This window comes from Oncorhynchus gorbuscha, linkage group LG22, assembly GCF_021184085.1.
Source record: "Oncorhynchus gorbuscha isolate QuinsamMale2020 ecotype Even-year linkage group LG22, OgorEven_v1.0, whole genome shotgun sequence".
Classification (NCBI taxonomy): Eukaryota; Metazoa; Chordata; class Actinopteri; order Salmoniformes; family Salmonidae; genus Oncorhynchus; species Oncorhynchus gorbuscha.
The window spans coordinates 47,022,787-47,042,139 of record NC_060194.1 but is presented as its reverse complement, the minus strand read 5'-3'; the positions used below and the strand labels follow the sequence as shown (position 1 = coordinate 47,042,139).

Sequence of the window (19,353 nt, the reverse complement as noted above, 5' to 3'; positions counted from 1 at the left end):
TGGACTACAACTAGATAGAGGGAGGGATGGTGGGGGGGGTGGGGAGGAGGGTGGGATGGGTGGTGGGTGGGAGGATGGGGGGGTGGTGGGTGGGATGGAGGGAGGGATGTTGGGGTGGAGGGAAGGAGGGAGGGATGGAGGGTGGGAGGGTGTGATGGGTAGTGGGTGGGATGGAGGGAGGGATGTTGGGGTGGAGGGATGGAGGGATGGTGGGAGGGTGGAAGGGTGTGATGGGTAGTGGGTGGGATGGAGGGAGGGATGTTGGGGTGGAGGGATGGAGGGATGGTGGGAGGGTGGAAGGATGTGATGGGTAGTTGGAGGGAGGGAGAGATGGATGGAGGGTGGGATGGGTGGTGGGAGGGAGGATGGGGGGTGGTGGGTGGGATGGAGGGAGGGATGTTGGGGTGGAGGGAAGGAGGGAGGGATGGAGGGTGGGAGGGTGTGATGGGTAGTGGGTGGGATGGAGGGAGGGATGTTGGGGTGGAGGGATGGAGGGATGGTGGGAGGGTGGAAGGGTGTGATGGGTAGTGGGTGGGATGGAGGGAGGGATGTTGGGGTGGAGGGATGGAGGGATGGTGGGAGGGTGGAAGGATGTGATGGGTAGTTGGAGGGAGGGAGAGATGGATGGAGGGTGGGATGGGTGGTGGGAGGGTTGGATGGGTGAAATGGGTGGTGGGAGGGAGGGAGAGATGGAGGGATGGTGGGATGGGTGGTGGGAGGGATGGATAAAATATAGATGGGAAGGTATTCTGGTCATAAAACACTTCCTGGCCCTGCTGGTCAGGGGCTAGGGGCTAGGGGCTAGGGGATGGTTTGGGATTCAGAGTTAGAATATTATACCAGGTCAGGTCACATAGGGTCAGAGTAAAACTGGGATGGTATCCCTTTGAGTAATAGTGTGAATGGTTTCATGCCCCCAGATCGTCCTGCCTGCTAGCTTCGTCCTGATAGCCCTGATCTTCACCATGATCGTGCCTCCGTTCGGAGAGTACCCCCCCCTCATCCTCACTCCCTGGATGTATGGAAAGCAGCTAACCTTCTTCAGGTTAGTCTTTCGCAGTACGGAGAATGATACAGGCAACTCACCAAGAGAAGCCAACACAGGATTTTAATGTCTGAATACTCTGATCCTGGCTGGTCCTGATCTCATGGTCTTGGACCAGCCACACATTATATTAGGTATCTAACCAGTCATGTGGTCTTCAGATGTTCTCATCACATTATATTAGGTATCTAACTAGGAGGTCATGACCCTGGTCTTCCTGTTCTCATCACATTATATTAGGTATCTAACTAGCATGACCCTGGTCTTCCTGTTCTCATCACATTATATTAGGTATCTAACTAGGAGGTCATGACCCTGGTCTTCCTGTTCTCATCACATTATATTAGGTATCTAACTAGGAGGTCATGACCCTGGTCTTCCTGTTCTCATCACATTATATTAGGTATCTAACCAGCAGGTCATGACCCTGGTCTTCCTGTTCTCATCACATTATATTAGGTATCTAACTAGGAGGTCATGACCCTGGTCTTCCTGTTCTCATCACATTATATTAGGTATCTAACTAGGAGGTCATGACCCTGGTCTTCCTGTTCTCATCACATTATATTAGGTATCTAACCAGCAGGTCATGACCCTGGTCTTCCTGTTCTCATCACATTATATTAGGTATCTAACTAGGAGGTCATGACCCTGGTCTTCCTGTTCTCATCACATTATATTAGGTATCTAACTAGGAGGTCATGACCCTGGTCTTCCTGTTCTCATCACATTATATTAGGTATCTAACCAGCAGGTCATGACCCTGGTCTTCCTGTTCTCATCACGTTATATTAGGTATCTAACTAGGAGGTCATGACCCTGGTCTTCCTGTTCTCATCACGTTATATTAGGTATCTAACCAGCAGGTCATGACCCTGGTCTTCCTGTTCTCATCACATTATATTAGGTATCTAACTCAGACCCTGGTCTTCCTGTTCTCAGGTCAACCAGACCCTGGTCTTCCTGTTCTCATCACATTATATTAGGTATCTAACCAGCAGGTCAGGGTCATCACATTATATTAGGTATCCCTCATGGTCTTCCTGTTCTCATCACATTATATTAGGTATCTAACTAGGAGGTCATGACCCTGGTCTTCCTGTTCTCATCACATTATATTAGGTATCTAACCAGCAGGTCATGACCCTGGTCTTCCTGTTCTCATCACATTATATTAGGTATCTAACCAGCAGGTCATGACCCTGGTCTTCCTGTTCTCATCACATTATATTAGGTATCTAACCAGGAGGTCATGACCCTGGTCTTCAACCTGTTCTTCTTCTCTTTCTTCCTCTGTTTCTCAGTAACGAGCGACTGGAAAACCTCCAGATGAGACATTTCACCAAGGTGTTGCTGAACCCCCCTGGCCTTGGCACTCGCTGTATGGCAGGAAGCCCTCTACAGTGAGTACCAGCCGCTCTCGGTTGAAGACTGTGTTTTGACTAATATTCTGACATCTCCCTCTACTCTACTAACTATAAATCACCAAGTTCTCTGATAATGTATTGTGTGTGTGTGTGTGTGTGTGTGTGTGTGTGTGTGTGTGTGTGTGTGTGTGTGTGTGTGTGTGTGTGTGTGTGTGTGTGTGTGTGTGTGTGTGTGTGTGTGTGTGTGTGTGTGTGTGTGTGTGTGTGTGTGTGTGTGTGTGTGTGTGTGTGTGTGTGTGTGTGTGTGTGTGTGTGTGTGCTTTGTCCATACAGAAACCTGCCCTGTGAGAACGAGACATTGGCCTGGGAGACACCTGCGGTTTCTTCAATAGCCAATAACATCCTGCAGAGCCCTGAGTGGCACCAGCTAAACCCCTCCCCTTCCTGCCAGTGCAGCACCAATAAGAAGCTGACTATGTTACCCATCTGTCCAATCGGAGCTGGGGGGCTGCCCCCTATGCAGGTCAGTATACTGACTGTTCTCTGTGTCTACTGGATGTTTCTTATATGTTACAGCAGTAACCTGTCCTCCAGTAACCTGTCCTCCAGTAACCTGTCCTCAGTAACCTGTCCTCAGTAACCTGTCCTCAGTAACCTGTCCTCCAGTAACCTCTCCTCCAGTAACCTGTCCTCCAGTAACCTGTCCTCCAGTAACCTGTCCTCAGTAACCTGTCCTCCAGTAACCTGTCCTTTAGTAACCTGTCCTCCATAAACCTGTCCTTTAGGAAACTGTCCTCCTGTAACCTGTCCTCCAGTAACCTGTCCTTTAGTAACCTGTCCTCCAGTACCTCTAGCCAGTCCTAACCAGTCCTCCAGTACCTCTATCCAGTCCTAACCAGTCCTCCAGTACCCCTAGCCAGTCCTAACCAGTCCTCCAGTACCTCTAGCCAGTCCTAACCACTCCTCCAGTACCCCTAGCCAGTCCTAACCAGTCCTCCAGTACCCCTAGCCAGTCCTAACCACTCCTCCAGTACCTCTAGCCAGTCCTAACCACTCCTCCAGTACCCCTAGCCAGTCCTAACCACTCCTTCAGTACCCCTAGCCAGTCCTAACCACTCCTCCAGTACCTCTAGCCAGTCCTAACCACTCCTCCAGTACCCCTAGCCAGTCCTAACCACTCTTCCAGTACCTCTAGCCAGTCCTAACCACTCCTCCAGTACCCATAGCCAGTCCTAACCACTCCTCCAGTACCCCTAGCCAGTCTTAACCACTCCTCCAGTACCCCTAGCCAGTCCTAACCAGTCCTCCAGTACCTCTAGCCAGTCCTAACCACTCCTCCAGTACCCCTAGCCAGTCCTAACCAGTCCTCCAGTACCTCTAGCCAGTCCTAACCAGTCCTCCAGTACCCCTAGCCAGTCCTAACCACTCCTCCAGTACCCCTAGCCAGTCCTAACCACTCCTCCAGTACCCCTAGCCAGTCCTAACCAGTCCTCCAGTACCCCTAGCCAGTCCTCACCAGTCCTCCAGTACCTCTAGCCAGTCCTAACCAGTCCTCCAGTACCCCTAGCCAGTCCTCACCAGTCCTCCAGTACCTCTAGCCAGTCCTAACCACTCCTCCAGTACCCCTAGCCAGTCCTAACCACTCCTCCAGTACCCCTAGCCAGTCCTAACCACTCCTTCAGTACCTCTAGCCAGTCCTAACCACTCCTCCAGTACCCCTAGCCAGTCCTCACCACTCCTCCAGTACCTCTAGCCAGTCCTAACCACTCCTTCAGTACCTCTAGCCAGTCCTAACCACTCCTCCATGTACCCAATGTGATGGTATATGTTGTGTGTGATGTATTTGCAGAGGACAGAGGCTACGGGAGATATACTACTGGACCTGACTGATAGAAACATTACAGACTACCTGGTTAAAACCTACCCCAGCCTCATCAGACAAAGGTAAGGGGCCCAATTCACTGCCAACTGTGATCATCGTCATAGACGTGTGTTATATGTATCAGACAGGTGTGGTAGAGTTACAGTCATCCATGTCAAACATCAAAAGTCCACTCTGATTATATATCAATCTGTTACAGTTGTTGTGACGCTGTATTGATTATTGATTATTGATGTGACGACTGCTGCTCATCGAATGATGAACCTCTCTGAGATATGCGGGACGCTGGCGCCAACAGCCAGTGGTAGTGCAGGGCGCCAAATTCAAAACAACAGAAATCCCATAATTAAAATTCCTCAAACATACAAGTATCTTACACCATTTAAAAAAATAAAATTCTCGTTAATCTCATTTACATTGGCGCGTTACGTTCAGTTGTTCTAAAACATGCATTGATTTTGCAGAGAGCCACATCAAGTTACAGAAATACTCATCATAAATGTTGATAAAAAATTAGTGTTACACATGGAATTAGAGATATACTTCTCCTTAATGCAACCGCTGTGTCAGATTTCAAAAAACTTTACGGAAAGAGCAAACCATTCAATAATCTGAGTACAGCGTTCAGACAGCAAAGCAGCCAAAAAGATATCCGCCAAATTGGGTAGTCAACGTTAGTCAGAAATAGCATTATAAATATTCACTTACCTTTAATGATCTTCATCAGAATCCACTCCCAGGAATCCCAGTTCCACCATAAATGTTTGATTTGTTCGATAATGTCCATAATTTATGTCCAAATAGCCTCTTTTATTAGGGCGTTTGGTAAACAAATCCAAACGCGCGTTCAAGTCCAGCCGAATGTCGGACGAAAAGTTCAAAAAGTTATATTACAGGTCGCAGAAACATGCCAAACTAAGTATAGAATCAATCTTTAGGATGTTTTTAACATAAATCTTCAATACTGTTCCAACGAGAGAATTCCATTGTCTGTAGAAAAGCAATGGAACGAGAGCTAACTCTCTCGTGACCGCACGTCATGAGCCCAAGGCACTCTGCCAGACCACTGACTCAAACAGCTCTCATGAGCTCTCCTTTAAAGTAGAATCCTCAAGCAAGTTTCTAAAGACGGTTGACATCTAGTGGAAGCTTTAGGAAGTGCAACATAACCAATATCCCACTGTATCTACAATAGGGGCTGTTTTAAAAAAAACTACAAGCCTCAGATTTCCCACTTCCTGGTTGGATTTTTCTCAGGTTTTCGCCTGCCATGCGAGTTATTTTATACTCACAGACATCATTCAAACAGTTTTAGAAACTTCAGAGTGTTTTCTATCCAATACTACTAATAATAGTCCACTGATTATAATAATATGCATATATTAGCATCTGGGACAGAGTAGCAGGCAGTTTACTCTGGGCACCTTATTCATCCAAGCTACTCAATACTGCCCCCATGTCACCAATAAGTTAACGGTTTATAATTACGTGATTAAATGAATCAGGTAATTATTAACTACTTAACCGGGGGGCAACCGGGGGAAAATGTGGCTTTATTGAGTTTCTATTTCCCAAATGAACTCAAAGAATATCAGAATATCCGTTTTACAACAGTCACTAATTAATCAATTTCCTCTACAGTCTCATTCTGAGCGTCGCATAATCTGGGAATCTGCACAAACCGAGTCTCACTAAATAAGCCTGTATCACACCAAATGAGTTGATTATTTATTTGCTAACAAGCTAAAATGCTAATATAAGATACACATACACAAACACACAGTCTAGGCTATTGATTAGAACTTAGTACGATGACAACAGGTCCCTAGCGGACCAACACAATATGACACGTGTTACACAAAATGGAGATTTAAAAAGAGAGAGAAAGAGAGAGTACATGAGAGAAAAACACACTTGGGTGCATTTGTCAGCTATGCTTATTTTAACCCTAAACTTGCACCGAACTGCCGCTCTTATGGGTCAGAATATAATGGTGTAATTACGTGTTGAAGGTCTCCGACAGGGGTGTCTCTGCGTGGAACGAATTCCCACTTCTCTGAAGACAGTCCGTCTTTGGTTACCGGGTGTAACTCTGTTCTCCTCACGATGTCAGTGTCCTTTCTCTTAGTGGTCTGTTTCTCCTCACGATGTCAGTGTCCTTTCTCTTAGTGGTCTGTTTCTTCTCACGATGTCAGTGTCCTTTCTCTTAGTGGTCTGTTTCTCCTCACGATGTTCGTGTCCTTTCTCTTAGTGGTCTGTTTCTTCTCACGATGTCAGTGTCCTTTCTATTAGTGGTCTGTTTCTCCTCACAATGTCAGTGTCCTTTCTCTTAGTGGTCTGTTTCTCCTCACGATGTCAGTGTCCTTTCTCTTAGTGGTCTGTTTCCTCATCCTCGCTCTTAAAAGGAGGTTTTCTGAGGAGGGCTAAATCAGCCGTGTGGATGGTTCCAGCGTAGGAAGGAAAACAGTGTAGACAAACGATTCCTTGGAGTGGTCCTGCTTGAATTCACCCCCTTTAGATACAGCTACTCGTCCGTAGCATGGGTTGTTAAAAGGTTCCTTTTGTCTTCTTCAAACTCGTGTTGCGTTTTGGGTTTTCTGACCAATCAGAGCTTGGCTGCAGCTCAGGGTCACTTAGTCTGATATGTACATTTTTAACTCACGTGTTTTATACCCTCAGGTCAGGTGTTTCCACCTGTAGTTCTCTGGGCATAACTAGTTACGAAGGCAGGAGGTCTGGATTTTACTCAGATCCAATTTAAACAACTAACTTCACATTTCATCTTTACAAACACATTCTCTTTGATCTGGACGTTTTCTTCACAACGTACAGTATGCAAACATCAAGTACATGTTAGGAAAACTCTTAAAGTTACAATGTTTTCGTTATAACGTCATAACTTAAATTTTTAATAACATAACAAAAACAACATTCATTTTTCATTTTCCATCTATCTTCATTACCACCATTGTGGCTGACGAAACCTGATGTCCTAAAGTCCATTAATTGCATGTTAATGTTCTGAGGCCGGTTCTCCATAGTGAGAGGACAAAAGGATTTTGTCTGCTGCCTTAGATTTACAATGGGCGTGAGGTGTCATAAACCACCCCCCCCCCATCTCCATACCTCTCCATCGCTTCCCCTCTGCTGGGTGTGAGAGATCTCTCTGTAGGATTGTTACCACGGTAACCTGACCCGAGCAGGCCAGTCGAGACACAGTCATCCACATGTCAAACAGCAGAAGTCATCTGATTATATGTTAATGTGTTAATGTGTTATTTGTTTTCCATTTCCAGTTTGAAGAGCAAATATTGGGTGAATGAACAAAGGTATGCTTTTATTTGTTTTCTAAACATACCTCATAGCAAACTAAATATCATTTTAAGTTTAGCTTATTTGTCATACACTGTTTCACCCTCTAGTAGAAATGATGATTCTTGTCTCGGGGGATTTTGTATAATATGTTTGTTTGGAGGCCTGTCTGTTGGAGGCCTGACTGTTGGAGGCCTGTCTGTTGGAGGTGTTGTCTGTTGGAGGCCTGTCTGTTGGAGGCCTGTCTGTTGGAGGCCTGTCTGTTGGAGTGTTGTCTGTTGGAGGCCTGTCTGTTGGAGGCCTGTCTGTTGGAGGCCTGTCTGTTGGAGGCCTGTCTGTTGGAGTGTTGTCTGTTGGAGGGTTGTCTGTTGGAGGGGTTGTCTATTGGAGGGTTGTCTGTTGGAGGCCTGTCTGTTGGAGGGTTTTCTGTTGGAGGCCTGTCTGTTGGAGGCCTGTCTGTTGAAGGCCTGTCTGTTGGAGGTGTTGTCTGTTGGAGGCCTGTCTGTTGGAGGCCTGTCTGTTGGAGGCCTGTCTGTTGGAGGGGTTGTCTGTTGGAGGCCTGTCTGTTGGAGGCCTGTCTGTTGGAGACCTGTCTGTTGGAGGCCTGTCTGTTGGAGGGTTGTCTGTTGGAGGGGTTGTCTGTTGGAGGGTTGTCTGTTGGAGGCCTGTCTGTTGGAGGCCTGTCTGTTGGAGGCCTGTCTGTTGGAGGGGTTGTCTGTTGGAGGCCTGTCTGTTGGAGGCCTGTCTGTTGGAGGCCTGTCTGTTGGAGTGTTGTCTGTTGGAGGGTTTTCTGTTGGAGGCCTGTCTGTTGGAGGCCTGTCTGTTGGAGGCCTGTCTGTTGGAGGCCTGTCTGTTGGAGGCCTGTCTGTTGGAGGGTTTTCTGTTGGAGGCCTGTCTGTTGGAGGCCTGTCTGTTGGAGTGTTGTCTGTTGGAGGGTTTTCTGTTGGAGGCCTGTCTGTTGGAGGGTTTTCTGTTGGAGGCCTGTCTGTTGGAGGCCTGTCTGTTGGAGGCCTGTCTGTTGGAGGGGTTGTCTGTTGGAGGCCTGTCTGTTGGAGGCCTGTCTGTTGGAGGCCTGTCTGTTGGAGGGTTTTCTGTTGGAGGCCTGTCTGTTGGAGGCCTGTCTGTTGGAGGCCTGTCTGTTGGAGGCCTGTCTGTTGGAGGGTTTTCTGTTGGAGGCCTGTCTGTTGGAGGCCTGTCTGTTGGAGGCCTGTCTGTTGGAGGCCTGTCTGTTGGAGGGGTTGTCTGTTGGAGGCCTGTCTGTTGGAGGGTTTTCTGTTGGAGGCCTGTCTGTTGGAGGCCTGTCTGTTGGAGGCCTGTCTGTTGGAGGCCTGTCTGTTGGAGGGGTTGTCTGTTGGAGGCCTGTCTGTTGGAGGGTTTTCTGTTGGAGGCCTGTCTGTTGGAGGCCTGTCTGTTGGAGGCCTGTCTGTTGGAGGCCTGTCTGTTGGAGGGTTTTCTGTTGGAGGCCTGTCTGTTGGAGGCCTGTCTGTTGGAGGCCTGTCTGTTGGAGGGGTTGTCTGTTGGACGGTTGTCTGTATGACTGTGTCGTTGATCCTCAGGTATGGAGGCCTGTCTGTTGGAGGTCAGCTGCCCATACTGGAAGTCAGCCCTAAACAGATCCAGGATACCCTCTCTCAACTGATGAAGATGCTCAACGTCACTGGGGTATTGATCACTACATACCTGGCCTAGTGGGTCAGTGCTCTGGAGCACAGGAGGCTGGTGGCACCTTCATTTGGGAGAACGGGCTCATAGTAATGAATGGTATCAAACACATCTTCCATTCAATCCATTCCAGACATTATTATGAGCTGTCCTCCCTTTCACCAGCCTCCTGGGCTGGGGAGCTGGAGCGTGTAGTAGTAGTGGTAGGAATTAAGTGAGTGTGATTTACAGTTGGCTCAGTTACACAATATTGTTTTTAATAATTCCGGCAGGGTCCCTACACAAAACAATCGCTGCAGGAGATCGGACCTTTCCTCAGATACATGGAAAGTGAATACAATGTCAAAGTAAGTTAGTTACAGGCTGTCATATACCTCTGAATCACGGTATGATATTATCATGTTACCTGAGACATTATATTTAAAGTAAGTTAGTTACAGGCTGTCATATACCTCTGAATCACGGTATGATATTATCATGTTACCTGATTGAAAAACATTATTTTTATTTAAATGTTTTATTTCTATTTGTTTTGGTATGTACACTACCGTTCAAAAGTTTGGGATCACTTGTAATTTGTTTTGAAAGAAAAGCAATTTTTTTTTGTCCAATAAAATAACATCAAATTGATCAGAAATACAGTGTAGGAATTGTTAGTAGTGTTTTGCATGTGCTATTTAATGAAGCTGCCAGTTGAGGACTTGTGAGCCGTCTGTTTCTCAAACTAGATACTCTAATGTACTTGTCCTCTTGCTCAGTTGTGCACCGGGGCCTCCCACTCCTCTTTCTATTCTGGTTAGAGCCAGTTTGCGCTGTTCTGTGAAGGGAGTAGTACACAGCGTTGTACGAGATCTTCACTTTCTTTGCAATTTCTCGCAGTGAATAGCCTTCATTTCTCAGAACAAGAATAGACTGACGAGTTTCAGAAGAAAGTTATTTGTTTCTGTCCATTTTGAGCCTGTAATCAAACCCACACATGTTGATGCTCCAGATACTCAGCCAGTCTAAAGGCCAGGTTTATTGCTTCTTTATTCAGGACGACAGTTATCAGCTGTGCTAACATAATTACAGAAGTGTTTTCTAATGATCAATTAACCTTTTAAAATGACAAACTTGGATTAACTAACACAACGTGCCATATAATGGGCCTCTGTACACCTATGTAGATATTGCATTAAAAAGCAACCGTTTCCAGCTACAATAGTCATTTACAACATTAACAATGTCTACACTGTATTTCTGATCAATTTGATGTTAATTTAATGGACAAAAAAAAGTGCTTTTCTCTCAAAAACAAGGACATTTCTAAGCGACCCCAAACTTTTGAACAGTAGTGTACATTACTCCATATTTCAGATTATAACAACAAAAAAACATCATAAATTGAATGTACCTCTAATCCCATCCAGGAAATAATTTTTTTCTTTACAAAATGAGTTGTACATTGAACGCACCTCTGCTCCCCAAACCAGGTCTGGTACAACAACAAAGGCTGGCACGCCATGGTGGCCTTCATGAATGTGGCCAACAACGCCATTCTGAGGGCCCACCTGCCTCGTAACGTTGACCCCATGCAGTACGGCATCACAGCCATCAACCACCCCCTCAACCTCACCAAGGAACAGCTGTCTGAAGTCACTGTGTAAGTTACACACACTGGTTCCCTCTTTGAAAACAACACAAGAACTAATCACAGGCTTGTGCTGAGCCAATTCAATGCTACGGTCTTTATTCTGTCAGGGGTCATGAGGAGGGGTCATGAGGAGGGGTCATGAAGAGGGGTCATGAAGAGAGGTCATGAAGAGAGGTCATGAAGAGGGGTCATGAAGAGGGGTCATGAAGAGTGGTCATGAAGAGGGGTCATGAAGAGGGGTCATGAAGAGTTGTTTGCCAGTTGATTCATCAGGTAGAGCTTTCTAGGGGCGGCAGATAGCCTGGTGGGTAGGAACGTTGGGCCAGTAACCAAAAGGTTGCTGGATCGAAATCCCCTGAGCTGACAAGGTACAAATCTGTCGTTCTGCCCCTGAGCAAGGCAGTTAACCCCACTGTTCCTCGGGCGCCAATGATGTGGATGTGGATTAAGGCAGCCCCCCCGCACCCCTCTTATTCAGAGGGGTTGGGTTAAATGCAGAAGACACATTTCAGTTGAATACATTCAGTTGTACAACTAGCCAGGCATCCCCTTTCCCCTATAGCTTGTGGGCTTTGTGTTGAAAATGTCTCAGTCATCTCATCTCCCAGGTTATCTTCCTTCTACTATCTGTCTGTGTCCCTGTCTGTCTTCTAGGATGACCATCTCTCTGTTATCTAACCTGTCTGTCCTCTAGGGTGAACATCCATCTCTCTGTTATCTAACCTGTCTGTCCTCTAGGATGACCATCTAACTCTGTTATCTAACCTGTCTGTCCTCTAGGATGACCATCTCTCTGTTATCTAACCTGTCTGTCCTCTAGGATGACCATCTCACCTGTCTGTCCTCTAGGGTGACCATCTCTCTGTTATCTAACCTGTCTGTCCTCTAGGGTGACCATCTCTCTGTTATCTAACCTGTCTGTCCTCTAGGGTGAACATCTAACCTGTCTGTCCTCTAGGGTGACCATCTCTCTGTTATCTAACCTGTCTGTCACCTAGGGTATCTAACCATCTCTCTGTCTGGGTGACCATCTAACCTGTCTGTCCTCTTCTCTAACCTGTCTGTCCTCTATCCAACTAACCTGTCTGTCCTCTAGGTCCTCTAGTGACCATCTCTCTGTTATCTAACCTGTCTGTCCTCTAGGATGACCATCTCTCTGTTATCTAACCTGTCTGTCACCTAGGGTGACCATCTAACCTGTCTGTCCTCTAGGGTGACCATCTCTCTGTTATCTAACCTGTCTGTCCTCTACTGTCCCAGGTTGAAGACATCAGTAGACGCCGTGACAGCTATCTGTGTGATCTTTGCCATGTCCTTCATCCCAGCCTCGTTTGTCCTCTACCTGATCCAGGAGAGAGTGACCAAGGCCAAGCACCTCCAGTTCGTCAGCGGGGTCAGCCCCCTTGTCTACTGGTTAGCCAACTTCTTCTGGGATATGGTACGTCAGTAAACTGTTACTTATGAAGCCCTTTTTTTATATCGTTATTTGTGACAAAAGTGATTTAAAGTAACATGAACTAAACTCACAGAAGAGGAAGTAGCAGTGACAGGAAGAAACCTGGAGAGGAACTAGCCTCTTCTGTTGTTTTTAGTCAGTGTCTCTCTCCTGTTTCCAGTGCCTGGAATTCAAATACAATTTTATTTGTCACATGCGCCGAATACATCATGTGTAGATCTTACTGTGAAATGCTTACTTACAAGCCCTAGAGTCAAGAAAATATTTATTAATAAAGTTTTAATTAAAAAATTAAAAAATAACACAATAAAATAACAACAATGAGGCTATATACAGGGGGTACCGGTACAGAGTCAATGTGGAGGTTATATACAGGGGGTACCGGTACAGAGTCAATGTGGAGGCTATATACAGGGGTTACCGGTACAGAGTCAATGTGGAGGCTATATGGTACAGGGGTTACCGGTACAGAGTCAATGTGGAGGCTATATACAGGTGGTACCGGTACAGAGTCAATTTGGAGGCTATATACAGGGGGTACCGGTACAGAGTCAATGTGGAGGCTATATACAGGGGGTACCGGTACCAAGTCAATGTGCAGGTTAGTCGAGGTAATTTGTACATGTAAGTAGGGGTGATGTGACTATGCATAGATAATAAACAGTGAGTAGCAGCAGTGTCAGTGTCAGTGTAAATAGTTTGGGTGGACATTTGATTAATTGTTCAGCAGTCTCATGGCTTGGGGGGTAGAAGCTGTTAAGGAACGCTTGTGTTAGCAGAGAGAACAGTCTTTGACTTGAGTGACTGGAGTCTTTGACCATTTTTTCAACCTTAGTCTGACACCGCCTAGTATATACTGTAGGTCCTGGATGTTAGGAAGTTTTGACTCAGTGATGTACTGGGTTGTACGCACTATCCTCTGTAGCGCCTTGCGGTCGGAGGGGGGAGGAGTTGCCATACCAGGCGGTGATGCAACCGGTCAGGATGCTCTCAATGGTGCAGCTGTATTACCTTTTCAGGATCTGGGGACCCATGCCAAATCTGTTCAGTCTCCTGAGGGGGAATATATTTTGTTGTGCCCTCTTGGTGAGCTTGAACCATGTTAGTTTGTTTGTGATGTGGACATCAAGGAACTTGAAGCTCTCAACCTGCTCCACTACAGCCCCAGCGATGAGAATGCTTGGTCCTTCTTTTCCTGTAGTCCACAATCATCTCCTTTGTCTTGATCACATTGAGGGAGAGGTTGTTGCCCTGGCACCACACGGCCAGGTCTTTGACCTCCTCCCTATAGGCTGTCTCGTTGTTGATCAGGCCTACCACTATTGTGTCATCGGCAAACTGTATTTTTTTATATTTTACCATTATTTAACTTGGGAAGTCAATTAAGAACAAATTCTTATTTTCAATGACGGCCTAGGAACAGTGGGTTAACTGCCTGTTCAGGGGCAGAACGACAGATTTGTACCTTGTCAGCTCGGGGGTTTGAACTTGCAACCTTCCGGTTACTAGTCCAACACTCTAACCACCCTGCCGCCCCAACTTAATGATGGTGTTGGAGTCGTGCTTGGCCACGCAGTCATGGGTGAACAGGGAGTACAGGAAGGGACTAAGCACGCACCCCTGAGGGGCCCCCATGTTGAGGATCAGCGTGGCTGATGTGTTGTTGCCTACTCTTACCACCTGGGGTCGGCCCTTCAGGAAGTCCAGGATCCAGTTGCAGAGGGAGGTGTTTAGTCCCAGGATACTTAGCTTGGTGATGAGCTTTGAGGGCAGTATGATGTTGAACGCTGAGCTGTAGTCAATGAACAGCATTCTCACATAGGTGTTCCTTTTGTCCAGGTGGGAAAGGGCAGTGTGTAGTGCAATAGAGATTGCATCATCTGTGGATCTGTTGGGGCGGTATGCAAATTGGAGTGGGTCTAGAGTTTCTGGGATAATGGTGTTGATGTGAGCCATTACCAGCCTTTCAAAGCACTTCATGGCTACAGACGTGAGTGCTACTGGGTGGTTGTCATTTCGGCAGGTTACCTTCACTTCCTTGGGCACAGGGACTATGGTGGTCTGCTTGAAACATGTAGGTATTACAGACACGGTCAGGGAGAGGTTGAAAACATCTGCTCTGAGTACAAGTCCTGGTAATCCGTTATTCACAGCCTTGTGAATGTTGACCTGTTTAAAGGTCTTGCTCACATCGGCTACGGAGAGTGTGATCACACAGTCGTCCGGAACAGCTGGTGCTCTCATGCATACTTCAGTGTTGCTTGCCTCAAAGAGAGCATAAAAAGTATTTGGCCCATCTGGTAGGCTCGCGGATACAGAGATGTACACAGTGCAATGAATTGCTTACTTGCCAACTGTATTGAATATATTGAATTGTGCCTTTTGTGATAGAAGTACCAAATTGTACATACAGCTGGGCCCTGGGGCAAGTCTGAATAAGTATTTTTTAGGTATAAAGCCATCACAGTTTCGCCCTACCCTTGGCGGCCATTTAAATTGGAATCTGATTGACCTGGACGTGTCAGTGACTTGTTTCACCCGGATTTCATCAATTGAAATGTTTTCCATATTTTCCATCTCCGGTCTCTCCAGATGAACTACTCTCTCAGTACAGCCATGGTGGTGGGGATCTTTGTGGCCTTCGACAAGAAGTGTTACACCTCACCCACCAACCTGCCAGCCCTCGTTCTCCTGCTCTTCCTGTATGGGTGAGTACTAGACATATGATTTGGGAAGCTTCTGCGTGCTGCTTATGAAGACTTTGTGGGACCTCTCTGATGCTCTGCTTCAAACCCCCCTTTTTTACCCCCTTACTGTCTTGTCTCATCGCTACAACTCCCGTACGGGCTCGGGAGAGACAAAGGTCGAGAGCCATGAGTCCTCGGAAACACAACCCAACCAAGCCAAGCCACACTGCTTCTTAACACAGCGCAAATTCAACCCGGAAGCCAGCCGCACCAATGTGTCGGAGGAAACACTTAGCGACCTGGTCAGCTTGCACTGTGCCCGGCCCGCCACAGGAGTCGCTAGTGCGCGTTGAGACAAGGATATCCCTACCGGCCAAACCATCCATAACCCGGACGACGCTAGGCCAATTGTGCGTCGCCCCGCGGACCTCCCGGTCGCGGCCGCTTGCGACAGAGCCTGGGCTCGAATCAAGAGTCTCTGGTGGCACAGCTAGAACTGCGATGCAGTGCCTTAGACCACTGCGCCACCCGGGAGGCCCCAAACCCACTTTTGACGTCCTAAATCTCTCTCTCTCTATCTATCTAGGTGGTCAGTAACCCCCATGATGTACCCCATGTCATACATCTTTAACATCCCCAGTACAGCCTACGTCTCTCTGTCCTGCATCAACCTGTTCATCGGCATCAACAGCAGCGCCCTCACCTTCATATTGGAACTGTTCGAGAACAACCGGGTGAGGATGGGGGAGAGAGAGAGGGAGAGGCAGATTGTGTATGAGAGAGAAAGAGAGAGGGAGCAAGTCATGTTTAATTGTTGTTGTTTATTGTGTTGTTGTTTACTGTATTGTTGTTGTTTATTGTGTTGTTGTTTACTGTATTGTTGTTGTTTATTGTGTTGCTGTTTGTTGTGTTGATGTTGTTTTTTTGTTGTGTTGCTGTTGTTTATTGCATTGTTGTTTATTGTGTTGTTTGTTGTTTGTTGTGTTGTTTATTGTGTTGTGTTGTTGTTGTTTACTTTGTTGTTTATTGTGTTATTGTTTGTTGTTTATTGTGTTGTTGTTTGTTGTGTTGCTGTTGTTGTTGGTGACAGACAGGTTAGATATTTTGTTGTTGTTGTTTATTGTGTTGTTGTTTTCGTTTATTGTGTTAATTGCGTTGTCATTGTTGTTTATTGTGTTATTTGTTGTGTTGATGTTGTTGTTTATTGTGTTGTTGTTGTGCTCCCCAGGCCTTGTTAGAGTTCAATGAGTGGCTGAAGAAAGGCCTCCTGGTCTTCCCTCACTTCTGTCTGGGCCGGGGGCTGATTGACATGGCTATGAACCAGGCGGTGACTGATGTCTATGCACACTTTGGTGAGCACAACATAGCTAGTGTTGAATCTCTATGGCTCCTAAAACTTCCATACTCATCTATTCTTTAAACCTCCTCCAGCCTACAACACTTCCACACTCATCTATTCTCTAAACCTCCTCCAGCCTACAACACTTCCACACTCATCTATTCTCTAAACCTCCTCCAGCCTACAACACTTCCACACTCATCTATTCTTTACACCTCCTCCAGCCTACAACACTTCCACACTCATCTATTCTCTAAACCTCCTCCAGCCTACAACACTTCCACACTCATCTATTCTCTAAACCTCCTCCAGCCTACAACACTTCCACACTCATCTATTCTCTAAACCTCCTCCAGCCTACAACACTTCCACACTCATCTATTCTTTAAACCTCCTCCAGCCTACAACACTTCCACACTCATCTATTCTCTAAACCTCCTCCAGCCTACAACACTTCCACACTCATCTATTCTTTAAACCTGCTCCAGCCTACAACACTTCCACACTCATCTATTCTCTAAACCTCCTCCAGCCTACAACACTTCCACACTCATCTATTCTCTAAACCTCCTCCAGCCTACAACACTTCCACACTCATCTATTCTCTAAACCTCCTCCAGCCTACAACACTTCCACACTCATCTATTCTCTAAACCTCCTCCAGCCTACAACACATCCACACTCATCTATTCTCTAAACCTCCTCCAGCCTACAACACTTCCACACTCATCTATTCTTTAAACCTCCTCCAGCCTACAACACTTCCACACTCATCTATTCTCTAAACCTCCTCCAGCCTACAACACTTCCACACTCATCTATTCTCTAAACCTCCTCCAGCCTACAACACTTCCACACTCATCTATTCTTTAAACCTCCTCCAGCCTACAACACATCCACACTCATCTATTCTCTAAACCTCCTCCAGCCTACAACACGTCCACACTCATCTATTCTCTAAACCTCCTCCAGCCTACAACACTTCCACACCCAGCCTATTCATTCGGGCCCGTCTCTAGCCTGGTAACCAGATCTGTTTGTGCCAACTCTTCTGAGGATCAAGGCCTGGAACATTGTCCCATTTTGTGTTTCAGGTGAGGACCGTGCCATGGATCCGTTCAAATGGGACTTTGTAGGGAAGAACCTGGTCTTCATGGCTATAGAGGGATGTGTCTATTTCCTCTTCACTATCCTCATAGAGTACCGCTTCTTCCTCGACCACTGGTGAGGAACTATCTCCAATATCACCGTGTGGAAGGATATATCCGTCTTTGCACAATAGGAAACTAAAATCCCATTCACACTGAAAATGGACCTAATTTAGTGGGTCATTCAAGTTAGAACCACACTTATCTCAAACTCTACGTACATTCGGTGTGAAAAGGGGTTGCATTGATCAATCAATCATTCAATCAATCAATTCTCCCCTCTAGGTTATCAGACTTCCGAGGGCCCCCTCCTAAAGATGAGGACGAGGACGTGGCGGCGGAGAGAGAGAGGATCTATAACGGCGGGAACAAGAGTGACATCCTCCAGATCAGAGACCTCTGCAAGGTTAAAACCTCCCTGGGATGTTGGGGACGGTAGCGTCCCGCCTCGACAACCAGCCAGTGAAAGTGCAGGGCGCCAAATTCCAAACAACAGAAATCTCACAATTTAAATGCCTCAAGCATACAAGTATTTTACACCGTTTTAAAGATACACTTCTCGTTCATCCAGCCACAGTGTCAGATTTCAAAAAGGCTTTACGGCAAAAGCACACCAAACGATTATGTTAGGTAAGCACCTAGTCACAGAAAAACACAGCCAATGTTTCCAGCCAAAGAGAGGAGTCTCAAAAAGCAGAAATAGAGATTAAATGAATCACTAATCTTTGATGATCTTCATCAGATGACACTCATAGGACTTCATGTTGCACAATACATGTATGTTTTGTTCGATAAAGTGTTATGGTGTGTTATGTTCAGTAGTTCCAAAACATCCGGGGATTTTGCAGAGAGCCACATCAATTTACAGAAATACTCATCATAAATGTTGATGAAACTACAAGTGTTATACAAGGAACTTTAGATAAACTTCTCCTTAATGCAACCGCTGTGTCAGATTTTTTAAAAAGAGTTACCGAAAAAGCATACCATGCAATAATCTGAGTACAGCGCTCAGACAAGAAGACAGCCAAACAGATATCCGCTATGTTGTGCAGTCAACAGAAGTCAGAAATAGCATTATAAATATTCACTTACCTTTGATGATCTTCATCAGAATGCACTCCCAGGAATCCCAGTTCCACAATAAATGTTTGATTTGTTCGATAAAGTCCCTCATTTCTGTCCAAATACCTCCTTTTTGTTTGTGCGTTTAGTACACAATCCAAACTCACAACGTGCAGGCAAGTCCATGCGAAAGTTCTATTACAGTTCGTAGAAACATGTCAATTGAAGTATAAAATCAATCTTTAGGATGTTTTTTATCATACATCTTCATTAATGTTCCAACCTGAGAATTCCTTTGTCTGTAGAATTGCAATGGAAAGCAAGCTAACTCTCACGTGAACACGCGTGGTCAGCTCATGCCTCTCTGGCAGACCTCTGACTCCATCCCCTCTCATTCGCCCCCCTTCACAGTAGAAGCATCAAAAAAGGTTCTAAAGACTGTTGCCATCTAGTGGGAGCGTTAGGAAGTGCAATATGACCCCAAAGACACTATGTAGGGCATGAGTTGAAAAACTACAAACCTCAGATTTCCCACTTGGATTTGGATTTTGTCTCAGGTTTTTGCCTGCCATATGAGTTCTGTTAAACTCACAGACATCATTGAAACAGTTTTAGAAACTTCAGAGTGTTTTCTATCCAAATCTACCAATAATATCCATATATTAGCAACTGGGCCTGAGTAGCAGGTCGTGTTACTCTGGGCACCTTATTCATCCAAACTACTCAATACTGCCCCCCCCCAGTCCCAAAGAAGTTA

General features: G+C 46.1%; 1 protein-coding gene across 1 annotated transcript in view; it reads left to right on the top strand.

The window, feature by feature from the left end:
* LOC124009874 (retinal-specific phospholipid-transporting ATPase ABCA4-like) overlaps window positions 1-19,353 on the top strand; it is a 118,278-nt gene that overhangs the window by 77,055 nt on the left and 21,870 nt on the right. Inside the window, 14 exon segments of the mRNA XM_046322093.1 lie at window positions 921-1,045; window positions 2,350-2,448; window positions 2,746-2,935; window positions 4,262-4,356; window positions 7,591-7,623; window positions 9,163-9,268; window positions 9,541-9,615; window positions 10,741-10,910; window positions 12,162-12,339; window positions 14,950-15,065; window positions 15,631-15,778; window positions 16,273-16,396; window positions 17,478-17,607; window positions 17,817-17,937. Of these exon segments, the coding sequence (XP_046178049.1) occupies window positions 921-1,045; window positions 2,350-2,448; window positions 2,746-2,935; window positions 4,262-4,356; window positions 7,591-7,623; window positions 9,163-9,268; window positions 9,541-9,615; window positions 10,741-10,910; window positions 12,162-12,339; window positions 14,950-15,065; window positions 15,631-15,778; window positions 16,273-16,396; window positions 17,478-17,607; window positions 17,817-17,937 (1,710 nt within the window).